Genomic DNA, 20,480 nt, shown 5'->3' on the forward strand with positions numbered 1-20,480 from the left:
AAGCGGCCAGGAAGGTGCTGCCCGGGAGGACCCCGTCTTCCCTCAGCCCTTTGCCTGAATCCAGTCCCTCCCACAAGTCAAGAGGGAGAAAGTTCAAAGAAACAGGAAAGAGCCCAGAGCAGATTTATTTTTCCTTAGATAAATTTTGTACAGAATATATTACAGTCGGGAGTTCTCAGCTTTCCCCAAAAGGTCAGAAGTTATTGCATGTGTGCCCAACGGTTCTGGCGGTGGCAGGAAACTTCTAGAAAGCTGCCTGTGTTCGGGAGGATTATTTAAAGTTGTGGGCCCCCCTGCAGAGGGCTGCACTGGGGTGGGGGCCCGAGAGCAGACAGAAAGGAGTGGGGGCGACAGAGTGGCCTGGGCGGGCGGGGGCCACCTCCCTGCCAGAAGCAGCACCCAGCTGTCTGGCCAGACCTGCCAAGGGGGCAACAGAGCCAGGACCATGGGTGCCTTGGAGCCCTGGCTGGTGGGGTCTGTGGGTGTCTCAGCCCCGCCGAAGCGCCTGCAGCCAGTGGGCCACCTTCTCCAGCTCTGCCTCTATGACCGACAGGCTCTCCAGCTCCTGGTCCTGGGAGAAAGCATCACGGTCGGGAGGGCGGACCCAGGGAGCACACAGTCCAGCAGCCCGGTTGTGCCGCTGGCTAGCTGCGTGACCTTGAGCAGGTGGCTTTGCCTCTCTGAGCCTCGGGGCTTTGTGTCTTGGGGACTGTGATACTGTCCTGCCGGGCTGCTCGGAGGAGTGTCATGCACAAGAATGTGGGGGTGCAGGGGCCCTCACCCCACCCCGGTGTCCTCTTAGACCTGCCTCCTCCTGCACGGCCCAAGACAGACCCATGGGCAGGGAAGCCTCCGGTGCCCTTCAGAGGCCTTGCAGCCCTCGTGTCCCAGGCCTGGCTGTGGCCACACCTGCCAGGGTGAGGCCAGGTCTGGGTTTCCCGTCTGCTGCCCTGTCAGAGCAGAGAGGCCTCTACCTGCTTGGGCTGGGCCTTGATCCCTGGTCCTAATTGTGGTGGACTCCAGGCTCTGGCTGCCAGAGCGGTTCAGGGCAGCAGGGGACCTTTCTATGAGCTCAGCTCTGTGCCCCCATCTCGGGAGCCCCCGGAGCCGGGCCTGACACCCATGAGGCATGGCCTGGGACTCGGAGCAGGAGTGAGGCGTGCACGCCTCCTCCTTGCCCTGGGAAGGGCCGTCTTCCAGGAGTCCCTGCCAAAGGCCAGGCAGCAGAGGGCATGCACCGGGGCCCAGTGGGAACAGATGGACAAAGGCTGCCGTGGACACAGGGGCTTAGGAGCAGGTGCAGGGGCCCAGCGATGCTGCTAGGCCATTTCTAAGACACTGAGTGTGGGAGGTGCCCCCTGCCCTGCCCACATGACTCTGGGATGCCCGTTTTCCACCCTGCAGACCAGGCCTCCCTCTGCCGCTGGAGGAGAGAAGGTGGGGGGGCACCTCGGGCACCTTGCTCCCTACCGCTGGTGGGGGGCGGGGGGCCACAGGTGCCCAGACCTGGCCTGGGTGGGGAGCCAACTCTGTTTCCCACAGCCCCCACAGGCAGAGGCCCTCTCCCAGTTCCAGATGCCAAGGAGCCGCCTCCTCGGGCTGCCAGAACCCTGGGGGATACCCAGAGGCGGGTTAGGGCCTGGGGAAGGGGAGGAGAGGCCCCTCAGCTGGGAGCCCCCAGCTCCCACTTCACCCCCTCCCGTGGGGCTGTGCCCCTGTGCCCCACTGAGCTTCCTAAGCAGCCCTGGGCATGACCGGGCTCCCCGTGTTCTGACCGAGATGAGGGGAGCAGAATGGGCACCTTCCCTCCTCTTCACAAATGGGGGAACCAGGGAGGCTCAGAGAAGGGGGATGACCCACCCACAGGCACACAGCTGGCAGGAGGCAGAGCCCAGGTCTTCTGGCAGCCCCAGCAGCCCCCCCACCAGGAGGGTGCTCCTGGGCTGCCTGGAGGCCAGGAGAGGACAGGCCTGACCTCTCACATCTTAGTGTCCCCTCCTCCCACCCCCACCTCCAGCTCTTGGGCCAATGGGGCCCCGGGCCTGGATGCAAACAGCCCTCCCCGGGCCCGTCCAGCATGTCCTGCAGGGTCCGAGGTCTCCACCCAGAGGCCCCAGCCCCACCTGCCGCTTCAGGACCAAGGTGCCTCCCAGCACCTCCGGGCACGGGCCCATCCCTCCCCCTGCCCCGCGGACCAGCCTCCAGCTGCGCGGGTGCCCTCTGCGAGCACCTGGCCGCGTCCGGCTCCCGCACCTCCCTGCCTCTCCCCGGGGCCACCCTCCGGGGCCGGCTCCCGCCGGTACCAACCTCTGCTCTGCGGTTGGCACTGCCCTCCTCCTCCTTCTTCTCCTCCGGGAAGCCGCGCGCCGGGAGGGGCAGGCCGGCCTCCACGCTGTCCTCCCGGGAGGACGGTCTCCAGCCGCGGCGCAGCGGAGGGCTGGGGCCCCTGGGGTCATGGGCCCGGGCCCGGAGGGAGAGCTGCATGGAGCGGTCGGGGGCGTCCTGCTCCCCGGCCTCCCCCTCCAGGCGCTTCTCGGCCGTCAGCTCCTCGGCCAGCCGGTCCATCGTGCGCCAGCGCTGGGCGGCCTCCCACTCCTGGGGGAGCCGCTCCCGCTCCCCGCTCCGCCCGCCCGGGGAGAGGCCTGGAGGGGCCCCGGCCGCCTCCTTCTCCTCTTCCTCCTGCCGGGACGGCTCCTGCGCCCCCGGCCCCGTGGGGGGCTGCGCCTCCTCGGTCCCCGCCTTCCCGGCTCTGTCCAGCGCCTCGGGCCACCCTGGGGCAGTGGGGAGAGGAGAGTGAGGCAGGGCCCGCCACGGCCCCCGCCCCCGGCCTCAGGGTCCCACCGGCTTCTCCAAAGTGGGTTTTACTGGGGCGGGGACGGCCCTCCCGCCATGGCTCTGCGAGACCCCTCGGAGCCCACGCGGGCGGCTGGCCGGGCCGCCTCTGCCTTCGGCCTCTCCCCATGAGCCCGGGCCCCTGGCACCAGGGCGGGGAGGGGCCGGACACCAGCCCGAGCCAAGCCGCCAGGAGGTCGCTCCCCGGTCTGGGCCGCCTGCCCGGCTGTGCCCGGCCCCCCGCGCCCCCCCCCACCCCGCGAAGCCCCCTCCTCCGGGGCTGGGGGTGCAGAGAGGCTGCGGGGAGTGCGGGGCGTGGGGCGCAGACGAGCCTGGGCTGGAATCAGCCTTTCCTGTGAAGCAGCCGCGAGACCGAGGACCCGCGCCCTCTGGGCCTCAGTTTCCCATCTGGAGAAGGGAGTCGCGCCAGCCTCCAGCCGGGCGGGCGGGGTGGGGGGGGTGTGGGGTTATGGACGAGGCCGCTCCCGCCCGCCCCGACCAGGCCGCACCTCTCGGGCTGTCCTTGTAGCCGAAGCCCGCGGTGGGGCCTTCCTCCTCCTCCGGGCCCCGCTGCTCCCCGGCCCCCGCCTGCTCCGGGCCCTCGTCCTCCCTCTTCGCCTGCTGCCCGCGCCCGGCACGCGGGTCCTTCTCTCCGTCCTCCAGGCCGCGGGAGGGCCCCGCGCTGTCCCCCTCGGTCTGCGCGCCCGGGCCGCCCCGGCTGGGAAGGGCGGGTGGGAGGCGGGCGGCGGCGTCTTCCTCCTCCTCCCCCGGGGCCTGGCCGTCCTCCACCTCGGAGCCCTGCTCGGGCCCAGGGGAGCCCTGAGGCCTGTCTCCCTCCACGCCGACACCGTCCTCGGCCTCCTCAGACTCGCCTCTCTTCTCTGCCGGGCCCCTGGAGGACGTGGCTTCCGGCTCCTCTGCGGACACAGCAGAGCCGAGTCAGGCCCCGAGGGCCCGGCCGCGCGTGGGTCTCCCCAGAGCCCAACTCAGACGTCAGGCATCGGCTGCAAGCCCGGCCCGAGGCGCGAGGCCTCTCCAGGTCGGGGCTGGACCTGGGCACGACCGGGGTGCTTCTCGCCTTGTCCTTCTACTTCTTAAAGCAGGAGGAGATTTTTTTATTTTAAGACCTTGAGACTGACCCCCGGAGGCAGAGGTCGGGATGGACGTCTAGGACATCAGCTGGGCCGGCCCCTCACCGCCCTGCGCGGGAGGCACCAGCACCGCGACTCCACGCCCCGCTCCGGTGGGGCTGCCCGAGCGCACGGAGCAGACGTGCGGTTCCTCGGCAGGCGGAGGGCCGTGGTGCAAGGTGTCCTCTCGCGGCCGCCCTGAGGCCAGCTCTTTAGGGAAAACCTCTGCCGACACGAGGGTGATTTCCAAGCACCGCCAAGGACATAGCGCCCCTGGGCTCCGGGGCCGGTACCAGGGGGCCCACCCTCATGATTTTAACAATTCAAACTGATCCTCAGAAAGGGGAGTGACCTGTCCGTGATCACGCGGTCTGGAGAAAAAGGCTGAGCCTGGCCCAAGCCTCCCAGTCTCCCGTGCTGGGTGCCCCTGCGCTGACAGGGCCGGCTCCCCACACGGCTTCCCCTGCAGCCGTGGCCGGCCGCAGCCCTGGAGCCAGGATGCGGGAGTCCATGCGGCACCCGAGGCAGCCGCTGGGGCGACAGCCCTGGCTCAGGTGAGGCCCCCCTGCACCCCACCCCCACCCCCCACCTGCTGGAAGACCTCTGAGACCCCCTCCTGGGAACAGCCGCCCCAGCCCTCCTTTCACAAGCCACAAGAAGGGCCTGCAGGGGCAGCTTGCTGCTGCTTCCAGGCGCAACGAGGTGTGTCAGCGCTGCCTTGACCTCAGCCGTGATCTCCTTGACCCCTGAAAGCTCTCTGGCTTCAAGAAAGATCCAGATTCATTTCAAGCTTCCAACCTACTCCTCTGGGCTCCTCCTACAACGTGGCTCTGCTAAGGCGCCCGGAGCCCAGGAGGCAGCTGCAGGGGTGCAGCCCTGCTGCAGTGGCCACCGAAGAGTCAGGGCTGAGGCCTCCGGCCCTGCGCCGCGCAGATGGGGCAGACGGGAGTAAGACGACCCAGGTTCCAATCTCCAGTTACAAAGCCACTGTGGGCGAGGTACTCACAGCTCTGGGCTCAGCTTCTCCACTTGTAGAGGGACTCAGAGAGGGGCTCCTGCCCCCCGGCATCTCTCAATCCATCAGAACCCCTGTTCCCATCCTGTCCTCCCTCCCCCGGCCTCTGGCACTGACCCTTCAGCTGGTCACTCTGCTTCCCCACAACCTCGGAGAGTTCATCTTCGAAACTGCTGTGCTTCTTCTGCTGGTGCGCCCGCTCCTTGGCACCTGAGGGGAGGGAGGAAAGGAGGAAAAGGCCCCCTTTGGTCTGAGCCGAGCCCTGCACATCTGGCTGAGAGCGAAGCCCGGGTGCTCATCTGGAAACTGGGTGGGTGGTGTCCTGAGCCTGCCCAGGAAGAAACTGAGGAGTGGAGCTGGGGAGGGGGAGCATGGAGCCCCTGCCGCCTCCCAGCAGGGGCCCATCTCGGCTTCTCGCCCAAGAACTGAGAGCAGCCCCAGCCAGCTGCCTCACGGGGCAATAAAGGCTCAGATGGAGCCAGGGTTCCCGGGGTACAAGTAGAGAGCGGGGGCCCCTCAGGTCCTCCCTGGTGGCCAGGGACCCTACAGCAGGACGTAACAGCGTCCACTTGTCTCCTTAGGGGGTGCTTTTGATTCAAGTCACCCCTGATCTCCTTGACCCCAGAAGGCCAGGCCTTTGGGAGAAGGCCAAGCATGTGCCTGTGTCAGCCAGTTGGGGGGACTCCTGCTGATGTGATCGAGACCCCGGTCCCTGCGGTACCCCCAACCAGCGCTGCCTCCCTGCCTGTGCCCACCCATGCCTGGATGGCCCTCATCAGGACAGCTGCAGGGGAGATGACTTTTTCCCATGATGGGAATTTCTGGGAATTTCTGGAATATTCTGGAGGTGGTGGGCCTTAGAGTTCGCCCGGATCCGGCCGCGGGCAGACCTGGGTCCGCACCTCCTAGCCTCTCTGTGACCTGGGCAGTGTGGGCGCCCCACAGCTCTTGTCATCTATGAAGCAGGGTTGTGCATAGCAAGCGCTGAGAGAGACAGGCGCGCGGCGCCCTGGGAGAGCAGGAGAGGGCGCGGGGGACGGGCGGGATGTCAGTCAGACCAACCCGCGTTCTTTTCATAAAAACGGCGCGTGTGCACAGTGGGTGCTGTTCCTGCTGGACGCACGCACGGGCGCGCTGGGCAGCGCCAGCTCAGGACAGGCCCCAGAGTAGTCTCTGCTGCTATCCTATTTAATAATTGCAGTGTAATAGCAGTCGATAGTTAATTTTTAAAGAGTGTGAAGTTGATTTTTTAAATTGGTTTTTTCTTGGGCCTCCCCTGGTGGCGCAGCGGTTGAGCGCTGGGCTGCGAGGCTGCCTGCAGCCTCTGCAGCGCCGGTTCAAACCCCGGCCGCCGGCGAGGGTCCCACAAAAAAAAAAAATTTAAAAAAAAATGTTTTTTTTTCTTTAAATTGCGGTAACATGATTCACGACGCTGCCCTGATGTAGGGTCGAGGGCCGCACCTCTCCCGAGGTGAGGAGCCGCACCACACCCAGCACAAAGGACCCCTAATCTTCCACGTAGTCCTTGGGGCCCCTCTCCGCATGGCTCCCCACCCTTACCCTCCACATTTACATTTAAAATCACCATACTATAGTAAATCAGTTCAAGTCTAGTTTTTTAAAAATACCAGGTTGATGTGGGGAGGATTAAAGAAGCAGGTAACAACAGCTCCGGCTCCGCCCCTCCACCTTGCCAGGTGCTCTCTTCAGGCTCCAGGCAACCGCGTGAGGTGCTGTTTGCCCCCCAGGAGGCCGGGAGCGAGGCACGGAGTGGCGTGTTGACCTGGGGCCCTGCTGCGGTTATTTTCTCTGGCTTCCTCTCCAAATCCCTCTCCTGCTCACACGCGGCCTCGGAGCGGGGGCTTCTGGGAGGTGAAGCCGCATCGGGCCTTCCCTGCGCTCCCGCCCTAGCCAGGGCGGAGCAGCCCTGAAGAGGTGTCCTCATTTCCTTTGGACCCAGCTGCGAGATTCACACTCGAATCTCCAGGCGAGACACGGCCCTGCCCCCCAATACAAGGCCGCTTCCCACAGGGAGTCAGCCTGGCCAGGTGCGGGACCAGACCCAGTTTTTCCAATTTGCCAGGGAGGGATCGCTGCCTTCGTGACCCCAGGAGACCGCCTGGCACCAGGCGGAATCACTTACTGGGGGCTGACATCGGCCTCGCCCTCGCATCCCGCCCCCTCTTGAATGCCCCGTGGAGCTCACGCTCTCACAAAGCCCCCCATTCTCAAGCATGCGAGCGGCTCACTTGATCTCGGGGAGAAAGACATGCCGGGTTCTGAAGTGCTTGGGTTTGGGGGAAGCTTCCGCGGCTCCCCCTTAAACGGAAACTCACAAGGGCAAAGGGCTCCTTCCCTTGCCTGGAAATGTGTCTGGGTGAACAGGGGAAAGGCGTCCTCTTTGCGAGCCGGGCCTGGAAGTCCTCGCCCCGCCGCCCCAAGATGGCCGGGCTCCAGAGACCTCAGGGCGTGAACACAGTTACCTCTGGCCCTGGCATGTCCTTCAGCCACGGCGCGACCTTGGGCGAGTCCCTCGAACCTTCTAGGCCTTGATCCCTCTGAGTCAGTGGCAGATGGGCCGGGAGGCGCCGAGCGCCCTGCGCCCCCCAGTACCCCCACCCCGCCCTGGGAAGCAAAGGCCTGAACATCAGGAGGAAACTTCGCTCAACCTTCCACCCTGGTTTTCTGACTCTCAGTCCTGGAATTTATCCAGATTCATGGGCAGCGGCTGGAAAATACCTTGGAGGGCGAGGTCTTGGAGCTCTTTCAGCAAATTCTGGTGTCGCAGGATGGAGAGGATCCGCTCGTCTGCGGTGGAGCAGCGCCGGCACGGGTGATGTCCGGAGAACAGCCGAGAACAGAGGAGCATCAGTATTTTCAGCTGAGCACATGGAATTCATTCTGCAAACTCAAAATCTGGGTGGCAGCATCAAGATCGGGTCGAGATAACACTTCTGAAAGCACCTCCTTTCGGAAGTGTCCGTCGGAGAGACCCTTTCTCTACCATCCCAGAGACCAGCGCTGGCCCAGCGCGCAGGCCCCAGCCACGAGAGGGCGGCCCCGGCGGGGAGGGGGCGCCGTCTGGACACACGACTCGCTCCCCACCTCCGGCCTTTGCTGGAGCTGCCCCTCCCCCTGCAGTGCCCGCTCGTCCTTTTTCTCCGCACTGATGTCCAGCTTTTCTCTTAAGCCAACCCATTCGCTTACGCGGGGCCCGTCCACCAGCTGGCTGAGACCTAACTGCCTGTGTCTGTGCTCTGCTCGCCTGCCACTCCGATATTCATCACATCCCAGCCAGATGTCAAGGGCTGTTGTGGGTTGGGCATTTAGCACACAAACCCTTGTCCACAGGGAGCCACACTCTGGGGGCTTGCTGGGCCCGCCTGCTTGTACTGTGCCCAGAATTCTACTCGGCTGGTTGATATCCACCCATTCTTGCCTCCCAGGGGCTGTGACCTCTTCATAGACCCCAGCCAGGGCTGTGACTGTTGAATGAGACTGTGGAGTCCTGTCAAAAGCCACACAGCCATCTCCTGCCGCCCTGGCCAGCAGCCCTCCCCACGCCTGGTCGTACCTCCTCGGAGTGTCTCGAAGCACTCCTGGCTGACGGGCATGGGGCTGGGCTTGGACAGTGTGTCAGAGATGACCTCAACGATGCACTTCATCACCTGGGAAGAGAGGGGGGCAGGTTGGAGTTGGTTTGGGCTTGGGGCTCAGCGACCAGAGGCTCCAGGGCAAATTTCCAATGAGGGCATCAGGGTATTTGCTTTTGTATTCAGAAACCCATGGCTGCCTGGCTCAGGGATAGAGATCTGCTTTCTTAGCTGAATAGTAACAATGATAATAGGAAACCTTCTGTGGCATTTACCATTGCCAAGCACCCCAATCATCAGGTGCCCCTCTTTGGCGGGGTAGGTGCCTATTACCTGCTCCTTCCCCAGTGTTACTATAGAAGGGGAAACTGCTCCTGGGCATTGGCGGTATATCTTGCAAAGTCCTTTAGTCTAGAGATGCCCCAAGGGTCAGCTACCTCCAGGAAGCCTTTCTGGAATACACGGAGGAGAGCAAAGGCCTTCTAGTTCTACCCTGTCTGGAAACAGGATTTGGATTCCTCTCTCCCATCACCCACGGTATTGTCACATGCAGGGAGTGACAGTCTCACAGTCTGATTCCATGTTTACCCACGGATGAACCCCCTGGGGGAGGGGTGGGCACACTCTGGCTACTTTGGGGCCCCATCACAGGCTAACAGCAGCTATATATCTCTGACAGTCTTGTCCGGTGCCCAGTGGAGAGCTGTGGATAATCAGGCACCTGCTAAATGATGACATTTGCATGCGGTGCCAGCAGCGGCGTGGGATGACTAGCCGTGTGATCTTGGGCATGGGACTTGACCGCTCTGAGCCTCAGTGTCTTCATTCGTAAAATAGAAGTTGAGACTTTCCCAACTCCCGAGTGAAGAGGCACAGATGGGAAAATACTCTCTAAAGCATGAAGTGCCTCACGCACACCCGCGGAAGGATTCACAACTCCAGACCTGCTTCAGCTGCCGAGAGCCAGGCAGAGGAGCAGAAGGTGTGAGACATGCATCAGGAGATGCTGGTGGGGAGGGAGAGGATTGGGCCAGGTCTGTGGGATGCCAAGGCAACTGGCTCCAGGATCCAGAATGGCAACTGGCACACAGACTCTGCAGTAATCACAGCATCCTAGGATGGAACATTCAGGTCTTCACCAGCTATTCTGGTGCCCCTAATTTCAGGATCCCGACTACAATATGATGGCCAAAATGGGGTTTCCCAACAGGGATCTGGCAAAGAGAGCACTGCAGACTGTACCCCATGTCTCCCCATGACCTCAGACCTTGCATGGGGGCTATCCCATCCCCAGTTCAGGAGGACAGACTCTGGGAGCGAGTAACTGGGTATCCCCAAGAGGGCTGGGAAGATCATGAAGGAAAATTCTAGGAATAACTGTGTCCATTTACTGAGGACCTACTGTGTGCCAGGCAGCTACAATTCCTACTCCTCACAACTCCCTTCAAGGGGAAGGGAGAATCCTCGAGAAGTTAAGGCATTTTTCCAAGATCACACAGCCACAGTGAGTGGTGAAGGTTTAAATCCAGGCCTGTCTGCAACTAAAAGATAGGAAATACAGCTGACCAAATTGAAGCTGGAATCTCTCTGATGTTTTGGGCATTGACCACAGCCTCTCTGGCAGGAAACAGCTACTGGAAAGGTGGGGAATAGAAATTTCTCTGACTCTCAAGTGTGCCTCTTGCTGACCACAGGACCCTCCTGAGGGTCTCCCGAGCCTCCTTGCTGTGTGGCCTCCATCAGCCCCAACTGAGCAGGACCCCAGCTGCAGGAGCAGGACCCACAGCATTTGAGAGAGCCACGGCTCCAGGGTGGTGGGGAAGTTGCTGGCAGAGCCCTGCAGGGAGGGCCTGAGCACAGGGGGAGGCCAGAGCCAGGCAGGGGACAACTAAAACCACAGAGAAGCCTCTCCCCACCACCCCCCAGGGAGAGCCTACCAGATTTGGGGTGTTCAAGGCAGGTGGCCTAGCGCCTTGGCCCGGCAGAAAGGACACAGTCCCTCCCGCTGGGCTGCACACCTAGCTGAGAGGAAGCAGGGAAGTCCTCCCAGCAGGGAGCAGGGGACCGGGCAGTCTGGTATCTTCTGCAAGCTGTCCCCGCTCAGCAGCCGCAGTGCTGGCTCTTGGCTTCATGCCAGGCTCGCTCCGCAGCTGCCCAGGAACGGGCTGGGAGGTGTCACTAGGGCCTCCCAGCTCCCACCCCGAGCCACCCCCCACCTCCTTACCTCGGTGTCCCCTTTACTCATAGGGGTGTTCACAGGGAGGGCAACAACTGGGGAGAAAAAGAGGGGGGTTACTGCTCTGCTCTAGGAAGAGCCCAGTCCTTCCCCACCATGTTCCCTGGGGGCCATTCACCCCAGCTGGCCCCGCACAACTGCCCCAGCCGAGACGCTAGAGATGACTTTGTTTTCCTTCCTCAGCTGCTGACCCCAGGGAGGGCGGAGGCGCCCCCAGAGGCTGCCGCGAGCGCGCCCCTTGCCCTGGGGAGGCGCCTGCGGGCGGGGCGCGGGGGCTGCGTGCGCGCCAAGGAGACCGGCCGGGCCCCCGGGACCGGGCGGGGGACTGGGGGGGGGGAGCGCCCCGGGTGAGGGAAGGCGGGAGGCAGGAGCGGGGGAGGAGGGCGGAGGGGGGCGGGCGCGGGAGCCCCCCACCCCCCCCCCGTGACCTTGGCCGTCGGGGGGCGGGGCCGGCGCCGGCGGGGCCCCCCCCAGCCCGGGGCGGGGGCGCGGGGCGGGCGGGGCGCTGTCCCCGGTGCTGAAACTCGCCGCGCGCGGGGCCGGCTTTGGGGGCGCGGGGCGCGCGCGGCCAGGGGCGCCGGGACCCGCCCCCCGCGCTGGCTCACCTTGCCCGGCGCAGAGCAGCAGCGCCAGGACGGCGGGGGGGCGCATGGCGAGCCCGGGCGGTCTGGGGCGGGCGCGCGGGTGCCTCGCGGGGACGCGGGGCGGGCGCAGCGGGGCAGGTGCCGGGGCGCCGCGGCGGAGCGGGGGGCGCAGGGTCTCTGCGTGCAGGCGTCTTTCGGGGCGCCCGCCGGCTCCCGCGCGGGCTGGGGCGCTGCAGCAGGAGTAGCCGCCGCAGCCGCGCGCGCCCCTTATAGCCGCCCGGCCGGAAATGACGTCATGGGACCGCCCCGCCCCCTCCCTCTAGGGGTCCCGCGCCTCTTCTTTCCACCTGCTGCATCCCACTTCCTGCCGCCGGGCAGGTGTCGGCTGGAGGCGGCCCGAGGGCCCGGCCCCGCCTGCAGCCTCCAGGGCCCACTCGCTCGCGCGCCCTGTGTTCTGAGTGTCTCGGGGTGCGCGTGTCTCGGGGTGCGCGCGGGCCTCCTCCAGGGCTAAAGCCCCATTCCACGCGCCTGAGGTCGCTTCCGAGGGGCGTGCTCCTCCTGAGCGCTCTGGAGGGAAGCCTGCCCCCCATGCAGCACCCCTCGGGGGTGTGGGAGACCCTCCTGAGGCCTCCCGCCCTGTGTCCGAATGAGGGGCCGCCTCCCTCTCTGCAGCCGGGTTTGGTGCCTGCACAATCTGTGGTTGTGTGTATATATGAGGTTGAATTAGAGAAATGAAAGTAAGCAGAAGTGGGTTTTTTAAAGAATCAAGACTAAGAAGCCATCTGAAGACTGCTCTGGAAAAACTGGCGGAATTGTAAGGATTTTAACAGGCTGCAGGGAAAACGTGTTCAAGGATTTTTGCAAAGCCTGGGCAGGTGTCATGTGTCTACCGCTGTTAGTATGATTGGGGACAACGAGGGCTGTTAGCATTTACCCTAGTCAGAGCCTCATCTTCTGGGAAGCCGAGGCTGTGGCAATCAAGTCTTTCTTTAAAGTGACTGATTTGCCTGAGGCAAATTTTTGTTGTTCAAGATGCGGCTTCTTCACAAGACCAATCCAGCTGTGTCTTGACTCTTGGCTTAGCTCCCTCATCGAGACCAGGGAGAGGGACGCCCACTTCTGTATTAGTTTTGGTGAACAGTCTGAATAATGTTTAGTCGCCGCTGCTTTCACGGTGCGGCGTGCAGCCCCCGGCACAGAGTAAAGTGACTCGATAGAGAACTGCACACGGTACTGATGGAAGGTCCAGCCGGTGGATAAGTGGATCCCGGGCTCTGGTCATTGTTGGGAAGCTCTCTTGGGGGCTAGTGAGGGAGGAGTAGGGGGCAGTTCTTAATATCAAACCAAAACAAGCATTCTTAGACCTTCCAGGCATTAGCTCTATTCAGCCCCTTGGGAGCACCTTCTTGATGCATTTGAGACCATGTCTTGAGTGACCTCAAAACCTGGGTGTGTTGCATATCAGGTTGGATTCCTGGTTTATTCCCATCTTTCTCCGGCAATCTAGGGAACAAAAACAACTCCATCTCATAGACAGATCTTTAACCCATGAGCAGGTAATTGTCCTACCCTGGGGAGAGGCCAATTTCCCATGTTTCTTTCACGTGTGTTAGCTGGACGGTGATCCCTACACAACTCTTTTGATCTTAGTAGAACAAAGACACCTTGACATGGCCCCTCCCCAGACATCTGGCATCATTAGTTTCACACAGAACGATCACATTCACATTCTGGGTATGTGCACATGCCACGATAGTGCCGTCTTGTCTGCCACCTCCATGTGAGTTGTCTGTCCCCTATAAGATGTTGTGATTCCCTGGTATGTACTTTTATTGTTGTCCTCTTGCCTTGGTGATAAAACAATAGTGACATTTAGAAATTATTGTTAAAAGGATAACTGGCAACATACAGGGTTACTAACAATTTTTTAGGTAAAACACTACAAAAAGTTGTGGGTATACCAAACCGAAACCAAGGATGATGCCTCTGAATATGTATGAGATGAAGAAGTAGAAATAAAGCCTTTACAAGATGACAAAAATAAAAAACCCACAAACTACCTGTGGTCATCCTTACTAAGAAGGATACAAGATCCCTGTCAAGGTGGGTCGTGTGGATCTGGCCTTGATCCCGTGTATGTAAGTTTACCTTAATATACTCTAATTGTGCTCAACAGATGCGTCTGCTCTGTTGCTCGGGCTCAAATGACCCTCTTAGTTTGGGGAAACTTATTTGCTCCCGTAACCACACAAGCCCCCTTGGAGAGCCTTTTCCACCTGACCCCACTGTCGCGGTAAATCTGTGTCCGGGCTATTGCTTGGCATCAGGTGACATCATCCAGAGCCCCTCCTTCTTCCTGCTGCTGCTATTTCCTACTTCTAGCCCCACACCAGTGCCCACTCCCACCCCTGAAAGAGCCTGGAAGGCGCTCGGGAGACATATGCTCATCCGCACACTCATTCATTCGACAGCTATTTGTTAGGCATCTACTCTGCGCTTTGAACCACACTCAGCTGTTCTAGGTGCTGATGATACAGAAGTGAAAAAATAGATTGAGGCTGGATCCTTTGGGAATTTGCAGTCTAAAGAGTGAAGACAATGAATAAGTAAAAAACAAAAACAACAATGCACAGTATGTCGGGTGGTAACAAATGCTATGAACAAAAATGAAGCCGGGAAGGAGAATAGTGTACAGGGGACGGATAGGTTATATTTAAATTAGATGCATCTGGCCTCCCTGGTGGCGCATGGGGTTAAGCACAGCACTATGAAGCAATACACAGCCTCTGCGGCATGAGTTCAATCCCCAGCTGGCCAGGGAGCAACCCACATGGAGCAGCAGACCTCTCCTGTCTCGCCCGCTGCTCCCCTCAGCAGTGTACTTTGGTCAGTCTGCCTGTTCTGCTCCCCACTCTGTCTCTGGTGAATCCTCTTACCCCCCACACCTCTGGCCTGTACCCCAGCTCCTGTATGCATAAATAAAAATAAATCTTAAAAAAAATAAATTGGGTGCATCTAGAAAGGTCTCATCAGGAGGTGACATTTCAGCAAGGACCAGAAGTTGGTGTATCCAGGGATAGGGGCTCCGGGTGGAGGAGGGGAGCAGGGCACGTTCGAGGGACAGCCGGACACAGAGGGGAAGGGACGCGGAGAATCCAGCTGAACAGCAGCACATGTTCCAGCCCCAAAACTTAGAAATGCGCAGAAATATGGGGAAACACCTGTACTCAGAGCACCCAGCGCTTATTTTGAAGTGTCTATTTGAGAGTCTCTCTTCAAGTGGCTCCCTGGGGAAATGGAAGATTCTCCTGCGAGACCTAACGGAGCCCAAGACTAAGGACTTCAGGCCCTTCTGAAGCGAGGTTTGCAGCTGCATCTCCCTCAGGTCTGGTCAGAGGATTTGCCGACGCCATGAGTCTCGTGGGCCTCCGGGATTCTGCACTATACAGATATATCTGTGATACACGATAGGTTTCTTGTTATTATTTTTGTTTTTGCTATTATAAAGAAAAATCTTATACAGAAACCGTGCAGTGATTTCATCTACTACCAGAGAAACTCGTTGATCAAAAAAAGAAGGCCCATTGCTCAACTGCCTTAAAGAAAGTTGAGCCACTTTCCGGGTTCAGTGGACTTCTCTCCTGAGAAGTTTTGCAACAGGGTGGTCCCCAGGAAAGGGGGAGGTTCCCTGCCCCACCCAAGGGAGGGTGGAGCTGAGCAGGGAGAGAAGAAGCTGCAGAAGAGACTGAGGAAAGAAGCAGGATGGAGCCAGGAGACCTGGAGGAGGCGCATGGAGCCTAGAGACATGTGAAGAAACTGCGCTTGTCTTTTGGTCGTGGACTGGGTGACACAGATGTGGGTGAGACCCGTGGGGAGGTGACCATGGCAGCTTTTATCTTGATGTTGATTTTGCTCTTTTCCTTCCGGGCTTGTCTGGTTATTTCTGACCCTTTTCTGTGGGTCCCCACTGGAAGATGCTTTAGACTTGCGGCAGGCTTTGGGGCCTTGCTCTGGGCCGATCCCATATGGATGGAGTTTTACCCACGAGGGGACGGGTCACTGTGGGTGCTTCATTTAGAAACTGCACTCTTTGCCTTACCTGTATTGTTTCCTAGTTTTATTAAAGATCCTTCCCATTCAAGTCTCATATGTTTCGTGTTGATGCGGCGGATGGCAGAACCCATTTAGAATGGGCAGGTTTGCGGGGCTTGGGCTGCCCCTCTCCCTGTCCTATAACAGATTCAGACCCACTGCCACCTGCCCTGGGGCACCAGCTCGCAAGGACCCTGGCCCAGTTTGTCACCTAAAACTGACTATTACCAGGCGGCAAACATGTCCCAAACAAGGCCTTCCAAGAGACAGTCCTAGTACCTGGCTTTGCACCATGCATCTTCGTGGCACTTGCAAACGCTCCAGTGTTGGCCTGGAGGCCACCCAAGCTTAGAGTGGGCTTGCGATCCTCTTCTGGCGATTTGTTCATTGAGAGCCAGGATGTCACAGGGGCCTCCAAGAAACCTCATTTCCCTGGATCTGATCTTTGCGCTTTGAACGATATCAGGTGAGAATAAACTGCTGAACAAAAGACTCCACACTCCAGTGAAATAAAGGGGGGGGGGAAGGGCAATGCAAGGCAAGCAGCGTCCTTGCAAGGACTCATCGCGGAGCACGCACGCGTTACTTCTGTCAGCCCACTCTCTAGAACGCAGGCTCTTGGACACACATAGTCGTCGGGGAGGTTGTGCAGCCATTGAGGGTTATTCGATGGCCAGAGGAAGAAGGTGATTCTGATTACCACATGAGGAGGACAACGAGGTTCTCTGCTACCTAACCCACGGGGAATATGCCAACGAACCCTCCTGGACACTTCGTAGGAACCAGGCGCTGTTCTAAGAGTGTCAAGCTACAGCCTACGAGACAGGCGTCATTACGACACCTACTCACAGAGGGAGTTCCAGAAAGGAATTAAGCCCAAATGCCCTCTTTCAGCAACCCCACCCCAAAAGAATACACTCAGGCTTTAGGGTGTTCTCATTCTTTGAGAAAGACAATTGATTTTTTTTTTTTTTCCAGCCTCAGGTGGGTGAAGCGTGGAGAAAGGCTATTTCTATGAGCCTGGGCCTATGCATGCCCTCTCCAGACCAGCCTGACCTTGCTTTGTCCCTGCAGCTTTGGACAAGTCCCCAGTTCCAATCAGGTCACTGCCCCGAAGTTCCTCTTAGCCTGACATTGTGGAGCTGCCCTGGGTTGTAGCAAGGACCTCTCACCTGGTCCTCCTGGCCAGGCCCACATTTTTCCCCCACAAACAAAGCCTGTGACAGAAAGCCAGGATGTGGTTAAATCTCCTTGAATTACGTACTAAGAGAGAATCTGAGAGCAGTGTGGTCTGCTGTGAAGGTGGGCTCGGCAGCCCATCTTAGAATCATGTTTGGGCACCAAGAGCCCAGTAGTTTTCTACCTGCTTGCTGATAACTATTTGCCCAGGCAGTTTCCCAGACCTGCTGCCAAATTTTGATCCGTGCACAAAATGTATTTTGATTATCGCCAAGTATATAGACTTCCTTCGTTTTGTATGTCAGATGAAGCCCTGAGCTGAGTGGATAGTGGAAGCTCCAGCCAGCTCACTGGGAGGATGAGGTTGAGGGTCAGGCAAAATCAGGAGCTCTTTGCCAGGTGAAAGCATTGTGCGCTGGAGGGCTCAGCCTCCATACTCACCCTTTTATGGGGGAGGGTAGAAGTCGGAAAGCTTAAAAACTACATTTCCCAGACCCCCTTGCGGGGAAGGACCGAGCAGCTGCACTTGTGCAGGAAGTGGACCTGGAGGCCTCTGTGGAGAGACACAGGGTGCTGAGTGGCCACGTCCCTAGTGTGGACGTGGCAGAGGTGGATGGTGCTGGAAACAGCGGCTGGAGTGTCAGCTTCCTAAGAGGGCAGGTGGTTTCCTGATCCTGGTGGGGGCCGCTCACCTGGCTTCAGCTCTGAGGTGTGGCTTGTGTCAGCTGTTTCTGGAAATAATCCAGAGTCCACTTCCTCAGTCCTCCCTGCGAGTCTGTCAGTCATTTAATATCCTGTTTTGTGCAACCAAATGAAATAAGGAAGTAGCCAGTATGGGCAGTGAGCATCTCTAAGAATGAAGAGCAACCTGGGGTGGCGGGGGGCCAGGTGGCGTGCTCGGAGCCCTCTTGTCCCGGTGTCAAAGGAAAGGGACCGCTAGTGCCAGGAACCACTGACTTCTGTATCTCAGACGAAGCTGGGCCAGATTTATCCATGCACGCTGGCCTCGGGTCTCCTGGTGGATGGGTAGTTGTCTGGATTAATACCTCAGTTTCCAGGTCATTGAGAAACTCTGCGAATGACACTGTATGGCCATCGTCCCGTCCCCGGGGCTCAGAGATGGACAGGGACTTACCCGAGGTCACCCGGCAAGTTGTAAGAGTCAACTTGTTCTGCTGACTCCCGACCTAGTCGTTTCACTGCTGCAGTGAATGAAAAAGGATGAAGAAGTGAGCGAGTGTGGCGTGGGGCTAGCGGCAAAATTCACCAGAGTCCAGGACCAACTTGTGGGGTGAAAGGAGAAAGAAGAGGGCCTCCCCGGTGGCGCAGCAGGTTGGGCGCAGTGCTATGAAGCTGTCCGCAGCCTCTGCAGTGCGGGTTCGATTCCCGGCCAGCCACGGAGCTACCCACATGGCGCAGAAGACCCCTCCTGCCTCACCCACTGCTCCCCTCGGCAGTGTCTTTGGTCCATCTGCCTGTTCTGCTCCCCGCTCTGGCTCTGGTGAATCCTCTCACCCTCCCACACCTAAGGCCTGTACCCCCAGCTCTTGTATAATAAATAAATCTTTAGGAAAAAAAGAAAGAAAGGAGAGAGTGGGAACTACACTGAAATGCATGTAAATAATCACTCTTTAGTCAAATTCATAGAGACAGAAAACAGAACGGAGGTGCCAGGAGCAGGAGGGAGGGGAATGGAGAGTAAGTGCGAAGGGGTACAGCTCTTCAGGCAGGGAAGACGGGAAAGTTCTGGAGCCTCTGCAGGGGCTCCTGGGCCAGGAGAGTTCCTGGCAGGTTTGAGGCAGATCAAAATGGCCAAGGTGGCTGGAAAAAAGAGAGCATGTTGGGGGGCAGTAAGGGAGGAGACAATATTGGGTCAGATCATGTGGGGCCTCCTGGGCCTTGGAGAGGACTTTGGCTTTTACTTCAAGGGAGCCACAGGCAGCAGCAGGCAGGAAGATGAATTAAACAGGCTTTTTATGCCACGAACCTCTGTGGCTATCACCTGTGGCCTTGATCTTGTTAATGCAGAAGGCACGGGTGCCTGATTGTGGACACTTGGAGCACGGGCGTGGGCATGTGTACGCGTGCACACCTGAGCCTGGAGGTAGGGATAAAAGCCAGGGCGGCAGCAGCAGTGAGAGAAGCAGCCTGACTACAGGAGAGGTAAGGCCACAAAGTGTTGCAAGAGAAAACGCCAGAGTCCAAAGCAAGAGCCTAAAGGTTATTTGAGGCCTGGGAGGCCTGCCAGCTCCCGGCCCCCAACCTCTGGGCCTCCCTGCCTTGCCAGCCTGCAGGCTTGCCACTAGATTATGCAAAGATATTGTTTGGAGGTGCCCATCAGGCCTAGCTAGCCCCCAGCAACCCTAACACCCCACTCCATCCCAGGGGACTTGCAGAGTTGCTTCTGAAACAGTCAAGAGAGAAGAGAAAGCCACTGTCACCACCTGCCCCTGGTGGCCACAAATGCCCCCACTGGTGAGCCCCACACTCCAGGCCATGGCTGGCCGCTCCGGTTGGGGCTCAGGATGTCTCCCTACCAGGGGGTTCTTGGGAAAGTGGCAGCTGCTTATCTGGCAGTGGAACCCAGGGCGTTGGACAGCAGAGTCAATATATCCTTGGCCAAGCTTACAAAATCATATTTTCCAAACACACAGCTTGTCCAAGCCTCTTATCAGGCCTCCAGGTGGCAAAACCCCGTTGCTGGGCAATGTTGTTTTATCTGCAAGGTTTGCACAGAGGCCAGGATGAGGTGATTTCATTAGATCCTCTCCCATCTGTCTCTGCAAACATCCCCAGGGGGCCTCCAATTATGGTTTTGCTTTTCTTCTTTGGCAGATGTTTGTTTTAATCTAATAAAGTAGTTTACAGGCCTCAGTGGGTGGACAAGGGCTTTGATGGGCCCCAGCCCAGGAGGATGATGGGAAAGGCAGGGGAGGGTGCATGGGCACTGAGCCCTGGGCGCTGAGACTGGCTCACGTGGGCACGAGGCACAGCTTTTGGGAAGAAGGACCAGGCCTGGCCAAAGGAGCTGGAGGTGTTTCCTGGGCCCACCCCACTCCTTCTGCAGCTGTATTGCCACAGGGGCCCACGGCAGCGCCCCACGACTGAGCAGTGTGTCTTCCAGAAGACAACCCATCAGAAACGTCTGTATTCATGGGGGAGAGCCCTGGGAAGTGGGCCTGCAGCGGCTCTGTAAGGGAGGTGCTGTGGAAGAATCATCCAGTAACATCCAACCCCAACGTCATGTCAAGTAGGCAGAACATTGGAAACAATAGGGCCTTGGGAGAGAGGGTAGGAGGGTGGGGTTCAGTGGAGGAGAGTGGAGGTGCTGGTCTGACCTTGGCCACAGTGCATGGCAGGGGGGAGGTGGGAGGCACCCCTGCCCTAGGAACACGGCCAAAGCAAGACAACTGGGGGGTGTCGAGGACGAGGACGGGGCCGGGAGCTGAAGGCTGAGAATAGAGGATCCCCAGCCCAGTCTCCACCCACACTCCAGGCTGTGGCTGGAAATTGACTTTCAGGGCCTCCCAGGGAAGTACCTTTGGACGGCTTTGGGGTGATCTTGGTCCCCAGAGCCCCTTGCAGAAGCAGCTTAGGATGGTGGAGAGCTGCCCTGGGCTTGAACCCCGGTCTGCCTGGTACCACCGTGAGACTTTGGAAAAGTCACAGCATTCCTGAGCCTCTGCTTCCTAGCGTGCAGACTGGCCCAAACTACTCTGTGCGTGATGTCTAGGGATCTGATGGGGAGAATTCGGTCCCCGTAGTGATCAGGGCCCACGCTGGGTCGGCGCAGGGGTGCTGAGAAGAGCTCCTAACTGG

General features: G+C 59.4%; 1 protein-coding gene across 1 annotated transcript; it reads right to left on the reverse strand.

Annotated features, from left to right (window-relative positions):
- Nucleotides 1-487: 487 nt before the first annotated feature.
- CHGA (chromogranin A) lies at nucleotides 488-11,457 on the reverse strand (the record flags this gene model as incomplete). Its single annotated transcript, XM_084241341.1, has 7 exons — nucleotides 488-571; nucleotides 2,308-2,771; nucleotides 5,095-5,187; nucleotides 7,717-7,785; nucleotides 8,552-8,645; nucleotides 10,795-10,841; nucleotides 11,412-11,457. 7 exons carry the CDS (start codon nucleotides 11,455-11,457, stop codon nucleotides 488-490), a joined length of 897 nt encoding a protein of 298 aa, XP_084097467.1.
- Between the last annotated feature and the right edge of the window lie 9,023 nt (nucleotides 11,458-20,480).

Source organism: Talpa europaea, assembly GCF_964194135.1.
Source record: "Talpa europaea genome assembly, chromosome: 8".
In the NCBI taxonomy this organism is placed as follows: Eukaryota; Metazoa; Chordata; class Mammalia; order Eulipotyphla; family Talpidae; genus Talpa; species Talpa europaea.